At 52.4% G+C, this 16,490-nt stretch overlaps 1 protein-coding gene across 1 annotated transcript in view; it reads right to left on the bottom strand.

The window, feature by feature from the left end:
- Positions 1-16,236, bottom strand: part of MDGA2 (MAM domain containing glycosylphosphatidylinositol anchor 2) — a 389,698-nt gene extending 373,462 nt beyond the window's left edge. Inside the window, exon 1 of the mRNA XM_080397260.1 lies at positions 16,043-16,236. Coding sequence (XP_080253386.1) covers positions 16,043-16,115 — 73 coding nt within the window. The 5' untranslated portion in view covers positions 16,116-16,236. The remainder of the gene's footprint in view (positions 1-16,042) is intronic.
- Between the last annotated feature and the right edge of the window lie 254 nt (positions 16,237-16,490).

The following is a 16,490-nucleotide window of genomic DNA, read 5'->3' as shown; positions in this document are numbered from 1 at the left end:
GCTTGCCCTAAATCTATGCATCACTCCTACAACTTACCATAATCCTTAATAAAAAAACACATACCACCCAGGAATTCCACTCCCTTCTCTGACTCATCACACCGCCCAAGGAGAGGGCTCCCAGTGAGCTCCTAAGTGAGCACTGGGAGGGTGGGAAAGCCCATTAGTGAAATCCCATCAGATTTTGCTGAATGGGCGTTTAGTTGCAGGGTATTGGTATTACACTTCTAAAAGCCCCTGGTTTGAATATAGAGTAGCTGTGGGCAATGAAGTGTTCTCTTTATATTTAGCAGCAACAGTAATTTTTTTTTTTGTGCCTGAGGTGAAGTTAATCTTTCCTATAGAGCAAGTTATATACATTAATTAAACTAACTAGCAAATGTGAGAACTTTGCCTCAGATGAGCACTCTCATAGCTTATTAGTGAAAAGCTCTTCAGCCTGGTTGACCACAGATTACAGATGTCTTCTGTTTGTATGGAAACAGGCACTTGGCTAAGAGCAGGCACTGTCTGAACATCCACAGCAGCCCAGAAAGGCATTGATACCAACACCAATTAAGTCACACCCCATGGAAAAGGCTCATTTGTACACATCAATCGTTTCAGTCCTATTTTCTGCCGACAGAGGCATCCCAGCTTCTGCATGGGAAGGGACACCTCAAACAATTGCTCGCCCCCATCTCCATTAGCATTTACAGTCATGTACAATGGATTAACTCATGATCAATTAATTGGTGTCACAATACAACAGGACACAATAAGCTAGACAAAACCCAGCTGGCATCACGAGCTCATCTGACCTCCAGCCACAAAGAAAGCCAAGTAGTGACAACAGCCTTGCTCATTTAAAACAGATCACTCCAAATGTCAGCACAAAGGAAGCTGATAGCACATGTACAATCATATTATAAAAGCAGAATTTACTGAAAGAGGACAAGTCTTCTTGTCCATGATTGGAGATCAGCTCATTTCTCATTGACCTAAGAACTTGGGACACAGCACACCAGATGTGGCTTACTGCTATGCAAGCTCGTGTGAGACATTTCAGCCCTCTCCTCCCACAAAACTTGATTCCAGCAAGAAAAATGGTAAATTTTTCTTAAATAAAAAAAAAGCCTGACACATTCCATGAACTCCTGACTGCATTCTTGAATAACTGGAAAACATTTAAATGCTTTAGAATTTTCTAAGTGAAACAGGTCTATTTTTAATTTTGCAATACCTGTTCGAAATTTCTCTTCTGTTTTATATTAAAGCATTTGCACAGGTAAAACCAAACAAACAAAAAACCCAACCAAAAAAAACCAATACTGCCCAAAACAGAATAACTTCCAGCACATCATCACTTTGTTGAAGCACTCTGATCACCTGGGATAACTCCTGTAAGTCTTGGAAGTTACTATTAATCCAAAAAACCATATACTCCCCCTTGCCCCGGGTCCGACCTCAGTGAGCTTCAACCAGGCACATCCCAGAGACCCACCTCACTTTAAAGCATCATTTTTCTCTGTTCCTCACTGGGATTCAGTCCAACACTGCACACAATAACCTGGAGAGCCCCCTGGCAGGGCAGCCCCAGAGGCAAAAACGTGGTGCTAGGACTAGGGCTGCCCACAGACCCACCACAGAGCCCTGCTGTGACTCTTACACAAGAGCCCCCAGGAAAACTAAGCACCACAACAAAGCAGCCACCTCCTTAACTGACCACATTTTAATTTATTTATAAAGCGCATATAAGAAAGCACCGGTTTCCCCCACACACCTTTCACACCCCGAATGAGTCATTTAATGAAAGAAGAGAAAAAACACTCACATTTGGAAAAGCAGAGTAACTAGAGCACCCCAGCTCTGCCAACTCACTCCAAGGCTGCTCACAGCCCCTACGAGAAGACAAGCAAGCTGCTAGCCTGTCCTTGCTTTAAGTAACGATCAGAATTAATTCCAGCTGTGGGGCTGCAGATGCACTGCTTGTAAACAGCTCTGCAATTGGCTTTGTATTAGCAGCCTTGCTTATGTGCAGAGAAAAAAAGTGACGCTGAGCTACATTTTTGGGAAGGTTGCAGGAAAGTGGCTGGTTACAAAGTTCTCTTTTGCAATGTTTGGCAGTGATGTGGGTGAAAGGGAAGGGGGAAAAAAAAAGGGGGGGGGGGGGCTGGGTAGTGGGGAGCAGCCCTGGCTGGCAACTGAAGTAACAAGCTGTCTAAAAGGCAGCTGCGTGTATGGGATGCTGTCAGCTGCACAAAATCGTGATGTTTCTCTCATATCTGCATCTTACCCCTCTGCCAGAAGAGGTACAGCACGAGGCTTGCAAGGAAAGGAGGACTTCGCCCCACCGTGTGAGGAGACGGAATGCTATGGTAAAACTTGTGCTAAAACAGCTACTGTGGCAATGCTCCCTCATTGCTTTGACCCTTGCAGCATAATGCTGCCAAACCCACTTTATTGCTTTATAGTCCATCAATACAATGCTAAACAAAAAGGAGGAAAAAAAAAAGCAATCCAACACCCAGAAGAGCAGATAACTCCACCTTCAGGAAAAACAGCTATTAATCAGGTGGGCAGCCTAATGCAGCGTCCAATTCCTTCAGCTCTTTCCACCAGGAAATATTCATTTATTTGCTAATTCATAATCCATGCCCCTGGGCCCTAAACTGTAATCACGTCCAATTTTTCAGCTCAGGGTGAAGATGGAAGCCTCTGGTGGCATGGCCAGGATGGGCAGCAACATGAAGCAGATGGTTTGATGGAGGACAGGGTGCGGCACAGGGATGCGGTGGGGGCACAGGTGGGAACGACCACAATCTTCCCTCTCCTCTTGCCTTTCTCCTGCCCCTCAGTCACACGTTTCTCCCCTTTCCAGCACAAAGAGCCACCAAGAGCAGGCAGATTGCGCAGCTGGGATGGTAAGGATCCTCTTTTTTTGTGACTCTTGGGGAAATCCTTGAGTTTCTCAGGTACCCAGCGACATTTTTATCAAATCTTATTGTTAAAAGTGCAAATAATTTTCTTAGAAAAGGAGTCACATTTACAAGATAAAGGGCTAATAAGGCAGGAGATGCTGGATGAAGTGTGTGCGTTGTAGTCACAAACATTATCTCGATGACTTTTTATTTAATCAGTTCTTCAGATAGGCTCATCCTTCTCCAAACGGTTGGGTTAGTCTAATTACAGAATGCAAATCACCCCAGTTCTCTCCACCACGTTACTCCCACCAAGCACATTTCAACAGCCAGCACTTGTTCCAGCACCCATCATGTAGCAAGCATATTCACAAGGATTTTCAGCTTCACAGCGGTACACTAAGACGCCAGATATTCAAAGGCAAAACCTGCACTCAAAATACCAGTGCACACCCCTCATTCACACAAGGCAAGGACCTCCTCCCTGCAGGACCCCTCTGAGCTGCTCTGAGATGTGCCATCTCCATCAGGTCCATGAGCAGTTATCATCCCAGCTTGATCAGCCCCAGCATGGTGAGCAGGGGACACAAAACAGACGTCTTCTCTCCAAGCATGGGGCAAGAATCAAGGCATCAGTCTGCCCTAGCTGCTCATGTTCCCCCGTGCCCAGAGGAGGGTCTCCTTTTCTTATGGGAGATGCTTGGCGCACTGTGCCACTCTGAGGAAAGGGACCATGTAGAGACGTGGCCCAGGAGCACAGAGAATGGGTGGGGAAAGCCAAAGAGCAGGACAGGCTGGAGAAATGGGCTGACAAAAAAATTCTGAATTTCAGTATGGACAAATAGAAAGTCCTGCGGCTGTGAGGCAACAACTCCAAGTGGCAGGACAGGCTGAGAAGGTGTCTCTACAGAAAAGGTTTTGGTGCACTCCTGCAGGGATGAGAGCCAGCTGTATCAGCAAAAGCACAGGCAGCAAGTCGAGTGACATCCAGCCTGGAGAAGAGAAGGTGAAGACACTAATTGCTATCATCACACACCAAGTGGATGTTCATAGAGAAGACGGAGCCAGTGTTTGCTTGGAGGTGTCTGCGCAGCAAAATGACAAGAAGCAACAGGCACAAGAGACAGGAAGGGAACTTGTGATTGGGTACAAGGCACAACATTTTCACAAGGGGTTTAGTCAAAAGTCGGGACTCAGACTCAAGAGTGGTGTGGGTGAACACCTGCAGACATGTTCAAGACTGGAGCAGGCAAGGCCCTAAGCAACCCATCCCAATGGTGGAGTTGGCCCTGGTTTGAGGAGGGGCTGGACCAGAGAGCTCCCAAGCCCCTTTCCACCCTAAATGATGCTCTCATGGTGCAATACTTTAAAGTACATGTCCCCTGTGCACACCAGCTACTGTATAACACGATGCCAATGAAACGTGAAGGCCAGTGTTTCCAAAAAGTTTGAGCAGGAGCAAATTAATGTGTAAATCATTAAGCAACTGAAAAGAATGACTTCGACTGCCAAATGACTGCAACTGTGCTCAGTGAACATATAATCTTAATCCCTGTAATAAAGGCAGTGACCACACGACGCTGCAGAAGGAACACTGGAGCTGAATTTTTATTCCCCAGAAGTAGGTTATTGTACAACTGTGTCAAGGTAGCTCCACAAACCATCACCAGCAAAACAGCAAGGGATGACTTTGGGAAAGGAAGAAAACTAACAAAAGTACAAATCTGTGATGATCTAATCACAGCAGCTCAAAATAGTGAGACGGTCAGCAGGATTTACCTGGAAGCCTGTCAGGCTCCCATTAGACCAAAAAGATTTCCAGAAAGCAGGCACAGACCAGTGGAAGAAGCTACCCAACGTGGAAATCCAGGTCCCTGTCCCAGTGGGGTCAGGCTTTTCTGGTGGATGGAAGGAAGCTATTTAACGCCTGTGGAGCTGCAGACCCTAGTGACACGGAGGCAGTAGAAGTAACTTCTCAAAGCACTACACAAATAAGAGGTACCTGAAATCAATGTAATTTTATAAGCTTCCTCCCAAACTGCTTGAGAAGCACTGCAAAGCACAGTAGCTCTAGTAACATCTCATGGCACATCACCTCTCTAGTATAGAAAATACTCTCAAGTTCAGCATTAGAAACTTCCCCAGGGCTCAAGATACTATAAAACAAGAACTGCCCCGACAGGGTTTAACTCCAGTTTGAGAAATGAGACAGGAACCCAGAATATCAAGCCCAGTATTAGCAACAGCGGCTGTGCGTACCTGTGAGGAAGCCGTGGAGAGCCCTGCTGTGGTACGAACACACCTTGCCCCACAGGCAGATGGAGCAGGCACAGCTCCTACTGACTCCTCAACTGGAGCGAAGCATCACAGCACACCCCGCTGAAATGGGAGGATGGTGGCTCCTCAGTCGGCTTGGTGTAAGGCTTTTATCTCCCTGCCGCTTTGATCCCTATCTTGCAAATCCGTAGACCACCAGCCAGAATTAGTCAGTGAAATGATGCAAGGAATAAAAGTCCTAGCAGTTTCACATTCAAAACGACGGAGCAGCTTTTCTGCCTGTCTCCCGAGGACTGAAGGCTCCTGGATTAGTACACCAAGGACAGCTAGCTTTCACCGTCACCAAACGAGAAAGGGTCGCTTTAAAACAGACACCAGTGCTGCACAACAGGTCCCTCGGCGTGATGTTGCTGGACCCAGACTCTCCCACCTCTCCCACCTCTCCCAGTGCCCAGGGAAGATGACGGAGATGCTAAAAGCCGTAAGAGGCTCTCAGTAAGCAGCACACAGACGGCACATATCCACCTGTCCTTGCAAGGCACCTCTGCCGGTGACAAAGCACCAACGTTGGCTGGTGGCAGTGGGCAGGCTCCCAGTTCTGCTAACCAGCACACCACCAAAGCTCCTCTCACCTTTCCAAAGTCCTCCCAACCACTATTGAAAGCAAAAGTCTCACTGGCCACAAGTACCATTTAGCATACAATTACAGCCCTGACAACCAGCATGCAAAATACTGCCCTCTCCTCCAGTCTTTCTGGTGGTCCCAGTCACTCTCTGATTCCCACCTGGTGGGTATAATCCACAAAACCATTTTTCTCAAATTTGGTGAAAACAAATCATTTAAAAAATCATCACTCATAAAGAAAACTGGTCATTTTAATAATTTTTAATGGAAACTGCACTTTTCTAGGAAACTAGAGACTCAATAATTTAACTACATTGCCGAAGTTATTTCTGTGCAGTACAGACATGCAAAGCAAGGCATCAACTAGCTGCAGCAGCCATGTGTGAACCAACTCCAGCCTGCAGCCAGGACCTCACCGACACCTCACCAAAGCCCCAGTGCAATTTCTAATGGGCCCCATTTATCACAGAATCACAGAATGGTTTGGGTGGGAAGGGACCTTAAAGATCATTTAGTCCCACCCCCCTGCCATGGGCAGGGACCCCCCCCCTAGGCCCCCCAGCCCAGGCTGCCCCCAGCCCCGTCCAGCCTGGCCTTGGGCACTGCCAGGGATGGGGCACCCACAGCTGCTCTGGGCAGCCTGGGCCAGCGCCTCGCCGCCCTCACGGGGAACAATTTCTTCCCAATATCCAAATGTAAATCTACCCTCTTTCAGCTTAAAAACCATTCCCCCTCATCCTATCACTCCATGCCCTTGTGAAACGTCCCAGTGAGATGTAAAAAATCCCCTTGTAAAAAGTCCACGTTTCAGTGGGACAGCAACAGTGACACCAAGCTTTGTGCAACCACACACTGACAGTCAGGATACAGCCGCTCCAGGCTCCTACATTTGCTACACAGCCTGTGTACGGCCACGCCACAGCCACAGGCAGCTCACACCTACACCCACGGCCATGGGTGAGCTCATAGCAACTGCCGTTCAACTTTCTGGGTGCTTATTGCAGCATCCTTACCACCTTACAAGCTCCAGCAACCATCCTTGACTGGGGAAAAGCAGGATGACTTAGGAGACCAACTGCTTGTATGGATACGTGATGCTGTAGCATGTTGGGGTACATGTCAGGTACAGGTCCTGTGAGAAGAACAAGGTGCTCGACAGAGGCATCTCAACACCATTTAAAGACCTGCTCTTCTTCCCTAAACATTCAAATGCTGAAGTATTGTGCAGCCACATCCATTTGTTAATGAGGAAGTACGTGATGAGCTGAAAATCATTGCAAATGCCCCACAGTCCTGCGAACAACTACCAGCCCAACATGTGACAAAAGTATCCAAGGACAAAATCCAAACTGTGCCATCAGTGACGCGCACCAAGGTGTCCCTTGTCATTCAAACCGCCCTCAAGAGCCCATTACCGTGTCCTGATACAGGATGTTTGGGGTGCCTGTGCCAATCCACAGGTTGGGATGTACGAGCTCCAGCGGCATCCCACAGCAAGCAGGACACAGACGAGGCTTTGGCAGGAGCCAAGGAGGCTCATACCTGTATGTGAGGGGTGTTTTTATTTCAACTCAAAATACTAGCATTTTATGAGCCCACAGCTAGACACTCTGTCTCCTGCCCAGGAACACCCCAAGGTACCGGTGCTGGGTGCCAGGCAGTCCTGGGGAACTTTCGGGGAAGCCTCCCATGGGGCGGGTGGTGGGAAGGAGGCTCTTCATCACTGGCTCCTTGGCGAGCACTGCAAGGACTAGAGGTGATCAAAAGAGCCCAATAAAGGCAGTAACAGGGTGCTGTCTTCACCCTAAAATTATAACTCTCTTCCTCAATTACTCCGTCATGAAAAATTGCTGGGTGCCACCCAGCACCCTGGCAAAAGCCAGGGGAGCAGCACAGGGGCTGGAGGATCACGTCACATTGCATCCTTCCCACCCCTGCATTGCCCCCCTCGCTCCACCATTCCCACCCCCGTTTCCCTTTGCTCCCCCACTGGCATTTACTGCTCCTGTTAAACATGAGAAAACATTACTGCTAGCATGGATCTGTACTGCTAACAGGCTAAGGAGAGAAGCGCATGTTGAAACACAGCTTGTTCTCACTTGCCTAGCAATTCCAGCCTTGGGTGGTTGTTGGTTTGGGTTTTTTAAATAATTGTTTTTTCATACTTGAAATCAACCTTGGATGAAATGTGAAAAGGGCCAGAGAATAAAAGAGGCTAAGGAAGGGATGTGGCTCTTCCCTAAGCCAAAGCCATGGCCATGCCACGTGACATGCCTCTGAAGAGCTTTAGTGGCACCAGAGGAAGCTTCTCCCACCCCGCTGCTGCCCCCGGGCAATGCGATTAAGAGAGGACACAGCCTCCCCAGCTCCCAGTGCCTGCTTCCCCCCGCCCCCGAGTCCAGCCATGGACAGCCCCCAGCATGGTCCCAGGCTTGCTCCAGTGTTGGTCTTCCTCTTCCACCCCACCTTCCAGGTGGCTTCCATCCAGCACCACTCCCGTATCTTCAGCAAAAATCAGGCTGGTGATGATGAGGGTCAGAGCAAGCATTCTGCAGGAAGGCAAGAAGGTGCCTGCTCACCAAGGGCTGCATCACCCTGCAGTGCCTGTACGCTCCTGGCACGGGGAGTCCTGCACCCCCTCCAGCCACCTCATCATGCTCTGAGCCCATGTTGCAGCAGCTCCTGGTTGCTCCTACCCCAGGCCTGGCCCTGCTCATCTTTCAGCTCCCCAGCTTCAAGACACCAACATTCGTCTGCTCTGCAGAGACAGCATCTTCCAGGGCAGTCTTACTGCATGTGAGGGACAACCAGCTACTTCATCCAGTCACAAAAACACATTTCCAAGCTACAAAATGATGCTCAGGCTGCTGCCATGAAGCCCGATGGCATGGCTCTGGCACAGCAGGCAGCGCTTGGTGAGCCTCGGCCCAGCCACCAGATTTCTGAGCATGGCAGCCCTCAGCCCCAGTGCCCCCAGAGCCCCCCACAGAGCCCCGTTCCCAGGGTACCTGGGCACCACTGTCACTTTGAAGCCAATGGCACTTGTGCACTCATAAGCCACCTGTCAAAAACCTGGCTGCGAGATCCCAAGCGATGCCTACCACAGCTGGAACACCAGAAAGCCCACGGAAAGCGACACTGCAGGTGCTGCACATGCACAGGAGTGGAAGGGACCTTTCGGGCCCTTGATCCCACCATCTCCTCCCTTCCCACGCCGAGAGCTACCTACTGATACATTCCATATGCTGCACTCTGAAGGATACACAGTGTTTTAATCATGTCATGTATTAATAACATAAAGTCCAGAGCATTCAGTAAGTAACATATATTACTCTGATCACTGCTTTGATATATTAAAAATAGATTAACTGCTTCATAGAGTTTGAGGTCAGGAGAGACAGTGAGTCTCATCTGAGTTGACCTCCCACATACCCACGAGCCAGAGATTTCTCTTAGCAATCCCTACCTGTATCAAGCTCGCCAATTTAAGAAGCAACAAGCAATTGTAGATCAAAAACGTTCAACAACAGGGAGTCCAGCACGTCTCTTGATGAGCCGCTCCAACAGCTAGTTACCTCAGCTGTTAAAAAAACTCATCTTTATTTCCACTGTGGGCCTTGATAACTTGAAATGATTGCTGTTGGCTCTTCTAACACCTTAGGTGGTTGGCTGGAGCTAGCTCTTCACCACTGCCTGCCTCTTCCTTCCTGAGGTAATTATAACATATGTTTATCTCTTTCTTTAACTACCTCCATCAGTGTTAACCACCTTACGATTGGAGCTCCTCTAGTGCCTCCTCACAAAGCCTGTTTTCCAGATCACAACCTCCCCTGCTACCAAATATGCTGGCAACAAGCAATCGGGGCACACACAGACATCAAAAACAAGCTAAATGCTGCCAAGAGCAATGTGGGCCTGTAAGGATGTTCAAGGCAACTGCCTGGTCCTTCAAACTTTCATGGATGCAAGAAACACCCACAGAAAGAGGTATCTCCCAGGCTGGGCCACCAGCCTGCCCCTGGGCAGCCACCATGTCTTGAAAGAGAGTCCTCCTTCCAGAAGAGTCATGCTTCAAAATCTGTCTAAGAATAGCAAACTGACTTCCCTCCATTTTCAGCTATATTTAGCAAGGCCATTATTTATGGAGATGGCAAGGAATAATTCAGCCGGATCCAGACATAACTCAAAATTGAAAGAGGGTCTATAAAAAGATAAAACAAAGGACCTAGTGGGGAGCCAGCATGGGGGCTCAGCATGGCTACGAGGGAGGGCTCTTCCAGCGGTGAGGAGCAGCAGCGTTGCAAACGCTGAACGCATGCACTGGGTCAGACCCAGGTTGTGGGGACCAATGGAGCTGCCTTCCCTCAGACAGCCGCTCTCAAAAACCCGTTTCTCAAAAAGAAAAAAAAAAGTCTTTTCCAGGTTTAAGAAACATGGTTTAAGAAACAGCTTATGGTGCTGAGCCCTGAGGGACAGTGACGGCATCCTGGCACTGGCAGGGGGAGGCAGGGAGCATCCTCCCCACTTGCATTTGCTTCCCGCATGGCCCGTGGTTGGGTGCTGCCCATCTGAAAGGGTTTTTTCTGCTGGCAGAAGGGGATATACTGCAGAAGACCCAGTGCCCTACAAGAGTATACCTATATATACATGCATATATAGGCTCGCACTGCAAGGTGTGCAAGAAGCAGATCATCACTTCACCGAAGGAGGTCCCACAAAAAATCTGGGGAGGGTAGAAGACAGAACTGAGCTTTAATCACTCATCTGTTTCCTTCCTCTCCAGCACTACATCTGACCAATTGTAATTAAACTGGATTTTGCTCTTCTGAGCCAGGAGATCTTTTGTCTTATTTGTTTAAAGACCGTTTCCTTGCCACCAGATTTCCTCCAAATCTCCCTCACGCGGAGTCAAAAGCAACATTTTGACCAGAGATGCAAAGAGCATCAGCTGCTCCTGGGAGGATGAGATGTGCTGCGACACCATCCAGCCCAGCACAGAGGCCACTCACCGCACACCAGCTTTGAGCTGTTGCACACATCCTGGGACACGCAGAAGCTGATGGAAGTTTCGGCATTGATTCAGCAGATCTGGAATCAGGTTTAATCTCCATTTCTGGTCTTCTCCCACACGTTTACTGTCGAGCACTGTTACAACTTAACTCTATGCATTTGCACCCCTCAACCCCAAATCACTGCACCCCAGGGCCAAAGCATCCCCCTGAATGCACCGACCAGCACGCCCGGACATCAGACCCCCTTGCTCCCGTGATGCCAGGTGCCACACATCCCCTTACCTATGGCACAACTAAGAACCATGGGAGTAGAGTCCATCCCAATCTCTTGGCTGTCCATAAGAGGCACGATGGCCGCTTCCACACCTCTGCGCGCTCCCAGGTTTAGCTGCTGAAGCTGAAGTTCATCTCAAACTGCTGCTGAAATCCCAGTGTAAACATCTGCGGCGTGCGAGGGAGAAGGAGATCCCTCTCCAGGGCTCAGTTAAGAGTTAAAGCTCTCAGTGATCAGTTGGCTCCTGCAAAACCTCCTGGAGCAGGCGGCAGAGAAGCACACAGCTGCTCAGAAATGCCGGCCCCTGCGGCACTGCATAATTCCTCCCCTGTTCCTGGGGCTGCCGTGCTTCCCTCGCACAATGTCCCAAATTGTGCGGGGTTACATCGACCCACACAACGCCCACATTCACACACCGCCGAGGCCAGCAGTGCCACGGAAATACCCTCCATCCCTGCACCGCCGTGGTGACATCTGGGGCCGGTGATCCAGAGGCTGCCCTCACCGGCAGAAATGGGCAACTGGCCTTTCCAATGGGGAAAAGGGTCTTGCTCAGCGAGCCTTTATTCTCCCCTCCCTCTCTTCTTTCATCCTTCCAATCCACTTGTTCGAACAGGGTAAGTGTTAGAGAAAGGCCAGGGTCAGCAGTGGCACCGCAGACACTCCCAGCTCCCAAGCCAGCAGTCATTAACCCCCCCAGGGAGCTGCACGTACCACAAAATAATCATCATCATTATAAAGAGGCAGGCGGAAGTAACAGAAGATCTTTCCCGACACTGTGTGACCCTGCTCCACCTTCCCTGGGACACAAAGCACTTCATCAGACCCCAATCAAGCTGCCATCTGGGCTGCAAGGTGCAGCTCTGGGTTTTGCGTTACCCGTTTCCAAACCTACTTCGTTCTAAAACTTACACCTGCAATAAAAATTAAGTCCGTTGGAAAACACTTCATGCTTGGCATGAGGAACAAGGACAATTTCTCTGACATTCAATGCAATAAATACCCATGTTGCCACGTTACTTTGCACTAGCAACAAAAAGCCTGGTGGTTCCCTTGGCCATGGTTACTTCTCCCAACACTTTGCATGCCAAGTCCCACACCCTGATTTGGTGCAGAGGCTGACGTGTCTGAGCACAGTGGATACCTGTTACATCTGTGATCCCTTGCTTTCAGGAGGCATTTATACCCATCCTAACGTTATCAGCATCCACAGGTGGGACGTTCAGCACTTTTCATTATAGGAGTTGATATAAAACACGGTGTGGGCGTGCACAGAAGGGTGACTGTTGCACACATGCACTTTTCCCTATGACATAACTAGTGTTTACATACAGAAAAAACTTGTCCTCAGTAGCTGCCCTGCTTATTTCCAGCTGAAGGCACGGAAAATAACTAAAAGCTATGCAAGGAGCAGGTAAAACATGTCTCAGTAGCCCTGGAGAGGCCAGGAACTGCTCCGTGTGCTGAGGGGACTGCACCCCCCCACATGCAACGCTCCTGTGGGTGCAGCATCACCTCGCCCAGCATGTACCACGGCTGCTCCCAGTCACTGTGGCCACCTGTGTGTTTTGGAAACAGCTTCCCAGAGTCAGTGTCGGCTCTGACACTGGAGCAATAGCTCCCCACAGTCCTCCCACTGCCAAGCCGTCATTCCGGCGGTACTGGCAGGGTCCCTCCTGCTCCCTGGGCATCCCTCCGGCCCCCACCCAGGAGGCAGCAGCAGCGCTCAGACTCTTCAGGCTCATTTCCAGGCATTCACTACGCTGCTCTCGCTCCACAGGGAACAAGGTGGGACCCTGGGGACACCGCACATCTCAGCACCTGAACCCCCTGTCCCCAGCAAACCCCCCCCCCAGCCAGGGCAGTTCAGCACCAGGGAAACAGACAAAGACATCTGCTCTCCACTCTCATGAAACTCCCACATTTTGATGAGCTGCCGCTTATCTGCTTAAAAACGCTCCATGCCCACGTCGGCCTTCTCATTTAGCCATTTCTTCTCTTGTAACTTGAAGTTCGGTGAAAGGATAACCATCATGTTCTGAATACCTACATTTTCTGCTTTATGAACAGTGCAAGTCATGCATAATTTAAAGGGGAGGAAAAGTGCATACAGCACTTGAGTTTTTCTAGATTATTTTGCCAAGAAAACAAGCTGGGCAAAACAGAGCAGAGGCATCGTATGTCTTGCCAGGGATTTTAGCAGCTCTGCTCTCTCCCCATCCCCTGAAGAAGCAGCGTGTGGCACAGAGCAGGGGATGGTGGTCCATCACTGACCCACTCTTCAACCTTGGGAAACTGTTCCCAGTGTCAGTGCCTCAGCTCCCCCTTAGGTTCAGCTGTACGAGCAACCAGCTTTTTAATCACAGCCTTACTATTCGGAAGCAACAGAGTAAAGTTAACGGTGAGATGTACAGCCAGATATCATGCGACATTAATTTGCTTTTTTTCTATGAACAAGGAATAAGCAAGTGGGGTTCATTTATTTGGCATTTAGAGGCACCAAAACAGAAAGCAGCCAGGTGGAGCTTGGGCAGTGCACATCACGAGTGAGACCCCATCCCAGGGACACAGGTCCTCCTACAGACGAGACACAACCTCAAACAGGAGGAACGGGAGAGAAGCTGGAGTGGAAGAGAGCACCTGAATGATGGGTCTGAGTGACCTGCAGAGCAGCAAGCTCTCTGGGCAGGACTGGAGAGAGCAGCAGGGCTTGGGGAGGACGGCCCGGCACCGCAGCACGCTCCTTTGCCTCGCAAAGCAGAGCAACACCCCGAGCCTTCCTTACAGGGGACGCTGCTGGGGCTCTGCCCATTCACAGAAGGGATGCCGGCGTTCCACGTTATTGGCACAAAAGCAGGGAACCAGTGGGTTAATTCAGCGAGACATCTTCCTAACCGCACCACACTTGGAAGCAGAGCTGGGGGGATCTTGAAGTCTTCAATAAGGGACAAAAAAGTTGTCCAGATCCCACAAGCCTATTCTTCCAAAGCAACAAGGAATAACTCACCCAGTTTGGGGCTCACTGTTCCTAACGTAACTCAGGGCACTACCTTCAAACCCTCCTGTCTCAAAATGGCCCTAGCGCAGAGCAGGCTCCCCAAGGCGCTCCAGGCTGCTGGGAGGCATATGGGGGGCTTGGCTTTTTTTGGCAGAGCCCTGTCTGCTTTCTCAAACCAACCTTCGGGACTCAATGGAGAAACACAAATTCACATGAAACAGGTTCCAAATACAGTGCAGCCACATATGACTGACTTCACACTACTCCCCCCCGACACTCTCACCAGCCCTTTACCCATCGTCCTTAAGCAAAATAAGGCGTTACATTTTACAGGATGGGAATGCATCATTGCCAAACAAAAGTCTTACTACAAATCTGCATGTGACATCGCCCGTGCATCGATGCTGGCATTCAGTCTAGGGCAAGGGCTCCCTTTCCTGTAGGCCCCCCCCCCAAACACGCTCTGCCCGAACAAGCCCTCTCCTATTCACAACAGCAGTTGCTATTCCAGCGCATCCAACAATATGTGCCTGTGTGTCGGGGAAGGCAGGGAGACCCGGAGGTGCCGGTGCCGAGATCTGCATGTTAGTAATCCAGCCGCTGTGAGCAGAACCCCTCAGATATTTTCAATTACACTGAAATTTTGTAAAATTAAAGAAAAAAAGGGGGGGGGGGGGGGAGGAGTGAATCTCTAGCTGGGGCTTCTTTGCTGATGGGAAGCAAACATTTTAGTGCCAAAACAAGCACGCGGGCTCAAAGGAGCGGATGTCAAACGAAGCATTTACTAGCAAATTCATGAAGTCTCCTCAACACCGAGTGCCAGAGCGGAGGCTCCCAGCGGCACCACACCGCTGCCGAGCCCCGCCGCGCCGCTTACATAACCCCCCACCGCCGGGCCGGCCGCCACCGGGACCGGCATCACCGGGACAGGGGCATCACCAGGACAGGGGCATCACTGGGATGGGCATCACTGGGACAGGGGCATCACAGGGCCATGGCATCACCCGGACCAAGGCATCACCAGGCTGGGGCAGTGCCGGAGCCAGGGCATCACCGGGGCCAGAGCAGCAGCAGGACGGGGCAGCCCCGAGGCTGGCGCATCGCCAGGACGGGGCATCACCGGGGATGGGGCATCACCGGGGATGGGGCATCACCGGGACGGGGCAGCGGTGGGGCACCACCAGGACCGTGGCATCGCCGAGGCCGGGGCATCATCGTGCCGGGGCCGGAGCCAGCGCACCGGGCGGCGTCCCCGCCGCGCAGCCCCGCGATCCGGCGGGCCAGGGGCTCTCCGCGCTGCTCGGCTCCGGGCTTCGCCGAAACGGCGCCAACTTGGGGGGCGGGCGGGGGGGAGGGGGTGGAGCAACAAGCCCCGCGGCCCCAGCGCCGGACTCCACGCAGCCGCCCGAGCCCCGGGTGCTGAAAGCGGGCTCGGGGCTGCCGCCGGTTCGGCCCCCCCCGCCCCCCCGGCGGAGCCCCCCGCGTCCCGCTTCGCGGCGGCGATTTGCAAGTCACTGCCAGCGGGAGGCCGGGGGGAGCGGGGCCGCGGGGCGCTCCCTTGCGCGCTCGGCCGCGGGGACTGCGCGCCCCCGGCGGAGCAGCGGGAAGTTTGCGGTTCGCCCCCGCCCCTCGCTCCGCGGCCGCACGGCAGCGCCGCTGCTAACAAGTGCAGCGGCCCCGGGCGGCCCCGCCACGCTCCGCGGGCGCGGAGAAAGCCCCACGGCGGCGGTGCCCACCCGCCCCGTTCCGGGACCGGTCAGACACCCCACCCCCCCCGCCCCGTTTTTCTCCGTGAAATGTCAGCGTCTCATGGCAACGGCGCTGCCTCCGCTCTGCCTCCGCCGGCTCCCGCGGCGCGCAGCGGGGGCCCCGCCGCCCCCGCGGCCGCAGGGTGGGGGACACCACCACCACCCCCAGCGACAGTCGCGACAAGGTCACGCCGCGCCCCGCACTCACCGTACACCCCTTGCCCGGAGCTGCCCTCCAGCAGAACCGTCAGCAGCCCCAGGAGCCCGATCGCTACATCCATCTTCACGTGAGCATCCACATATCCAGCCCGGCGGGAGGGGGGGGCGGGGGGAGGCAGCGCAGCGCCCGCCGGAGCCCCGCGCTCCGCTGCGGCCGAGCCGCGCACGCCCGCGCAGGCAGGGCGGCGGGGGGCAGGCGGCGGGCACCGCTCCGGTCCTCCCTCCTCCTCCTCCTCCTCCTCCGCCTCCGCCTCCTCCTCCTGCGCAGCGGGCGGCGCGGAGCGGCGCGGAGCGGAGCGGCGCGGCGCGGGGCGAGCCCCCCCTCAGAGCGGCAGCCCCCTCAGGGCGCCGGCCGCCGCCGCCGCCGCCTCCCGGGGCCGCCGAGCGCCGCGCGGGGCCGCCGCAGCCGCCTGCGCCCCGCGGCCATCAGATGCCAT

The sequence above is a fragment of the Falco punctatus genome, assembly GCF_963210335.1.
Source record: "Falco punctatus genome assembly, chromosome: 7".
NCBI lineage: Eukaryota > Metazoa > Chordata > Aves > Falconiformes > Falconidae > Falco > Falco punctatus.
The sequence above is the reverse complement of the archived record's forward strand: the minus strand, read 5'-3'. Positions and strand labels throughout refer to the sequence as shown.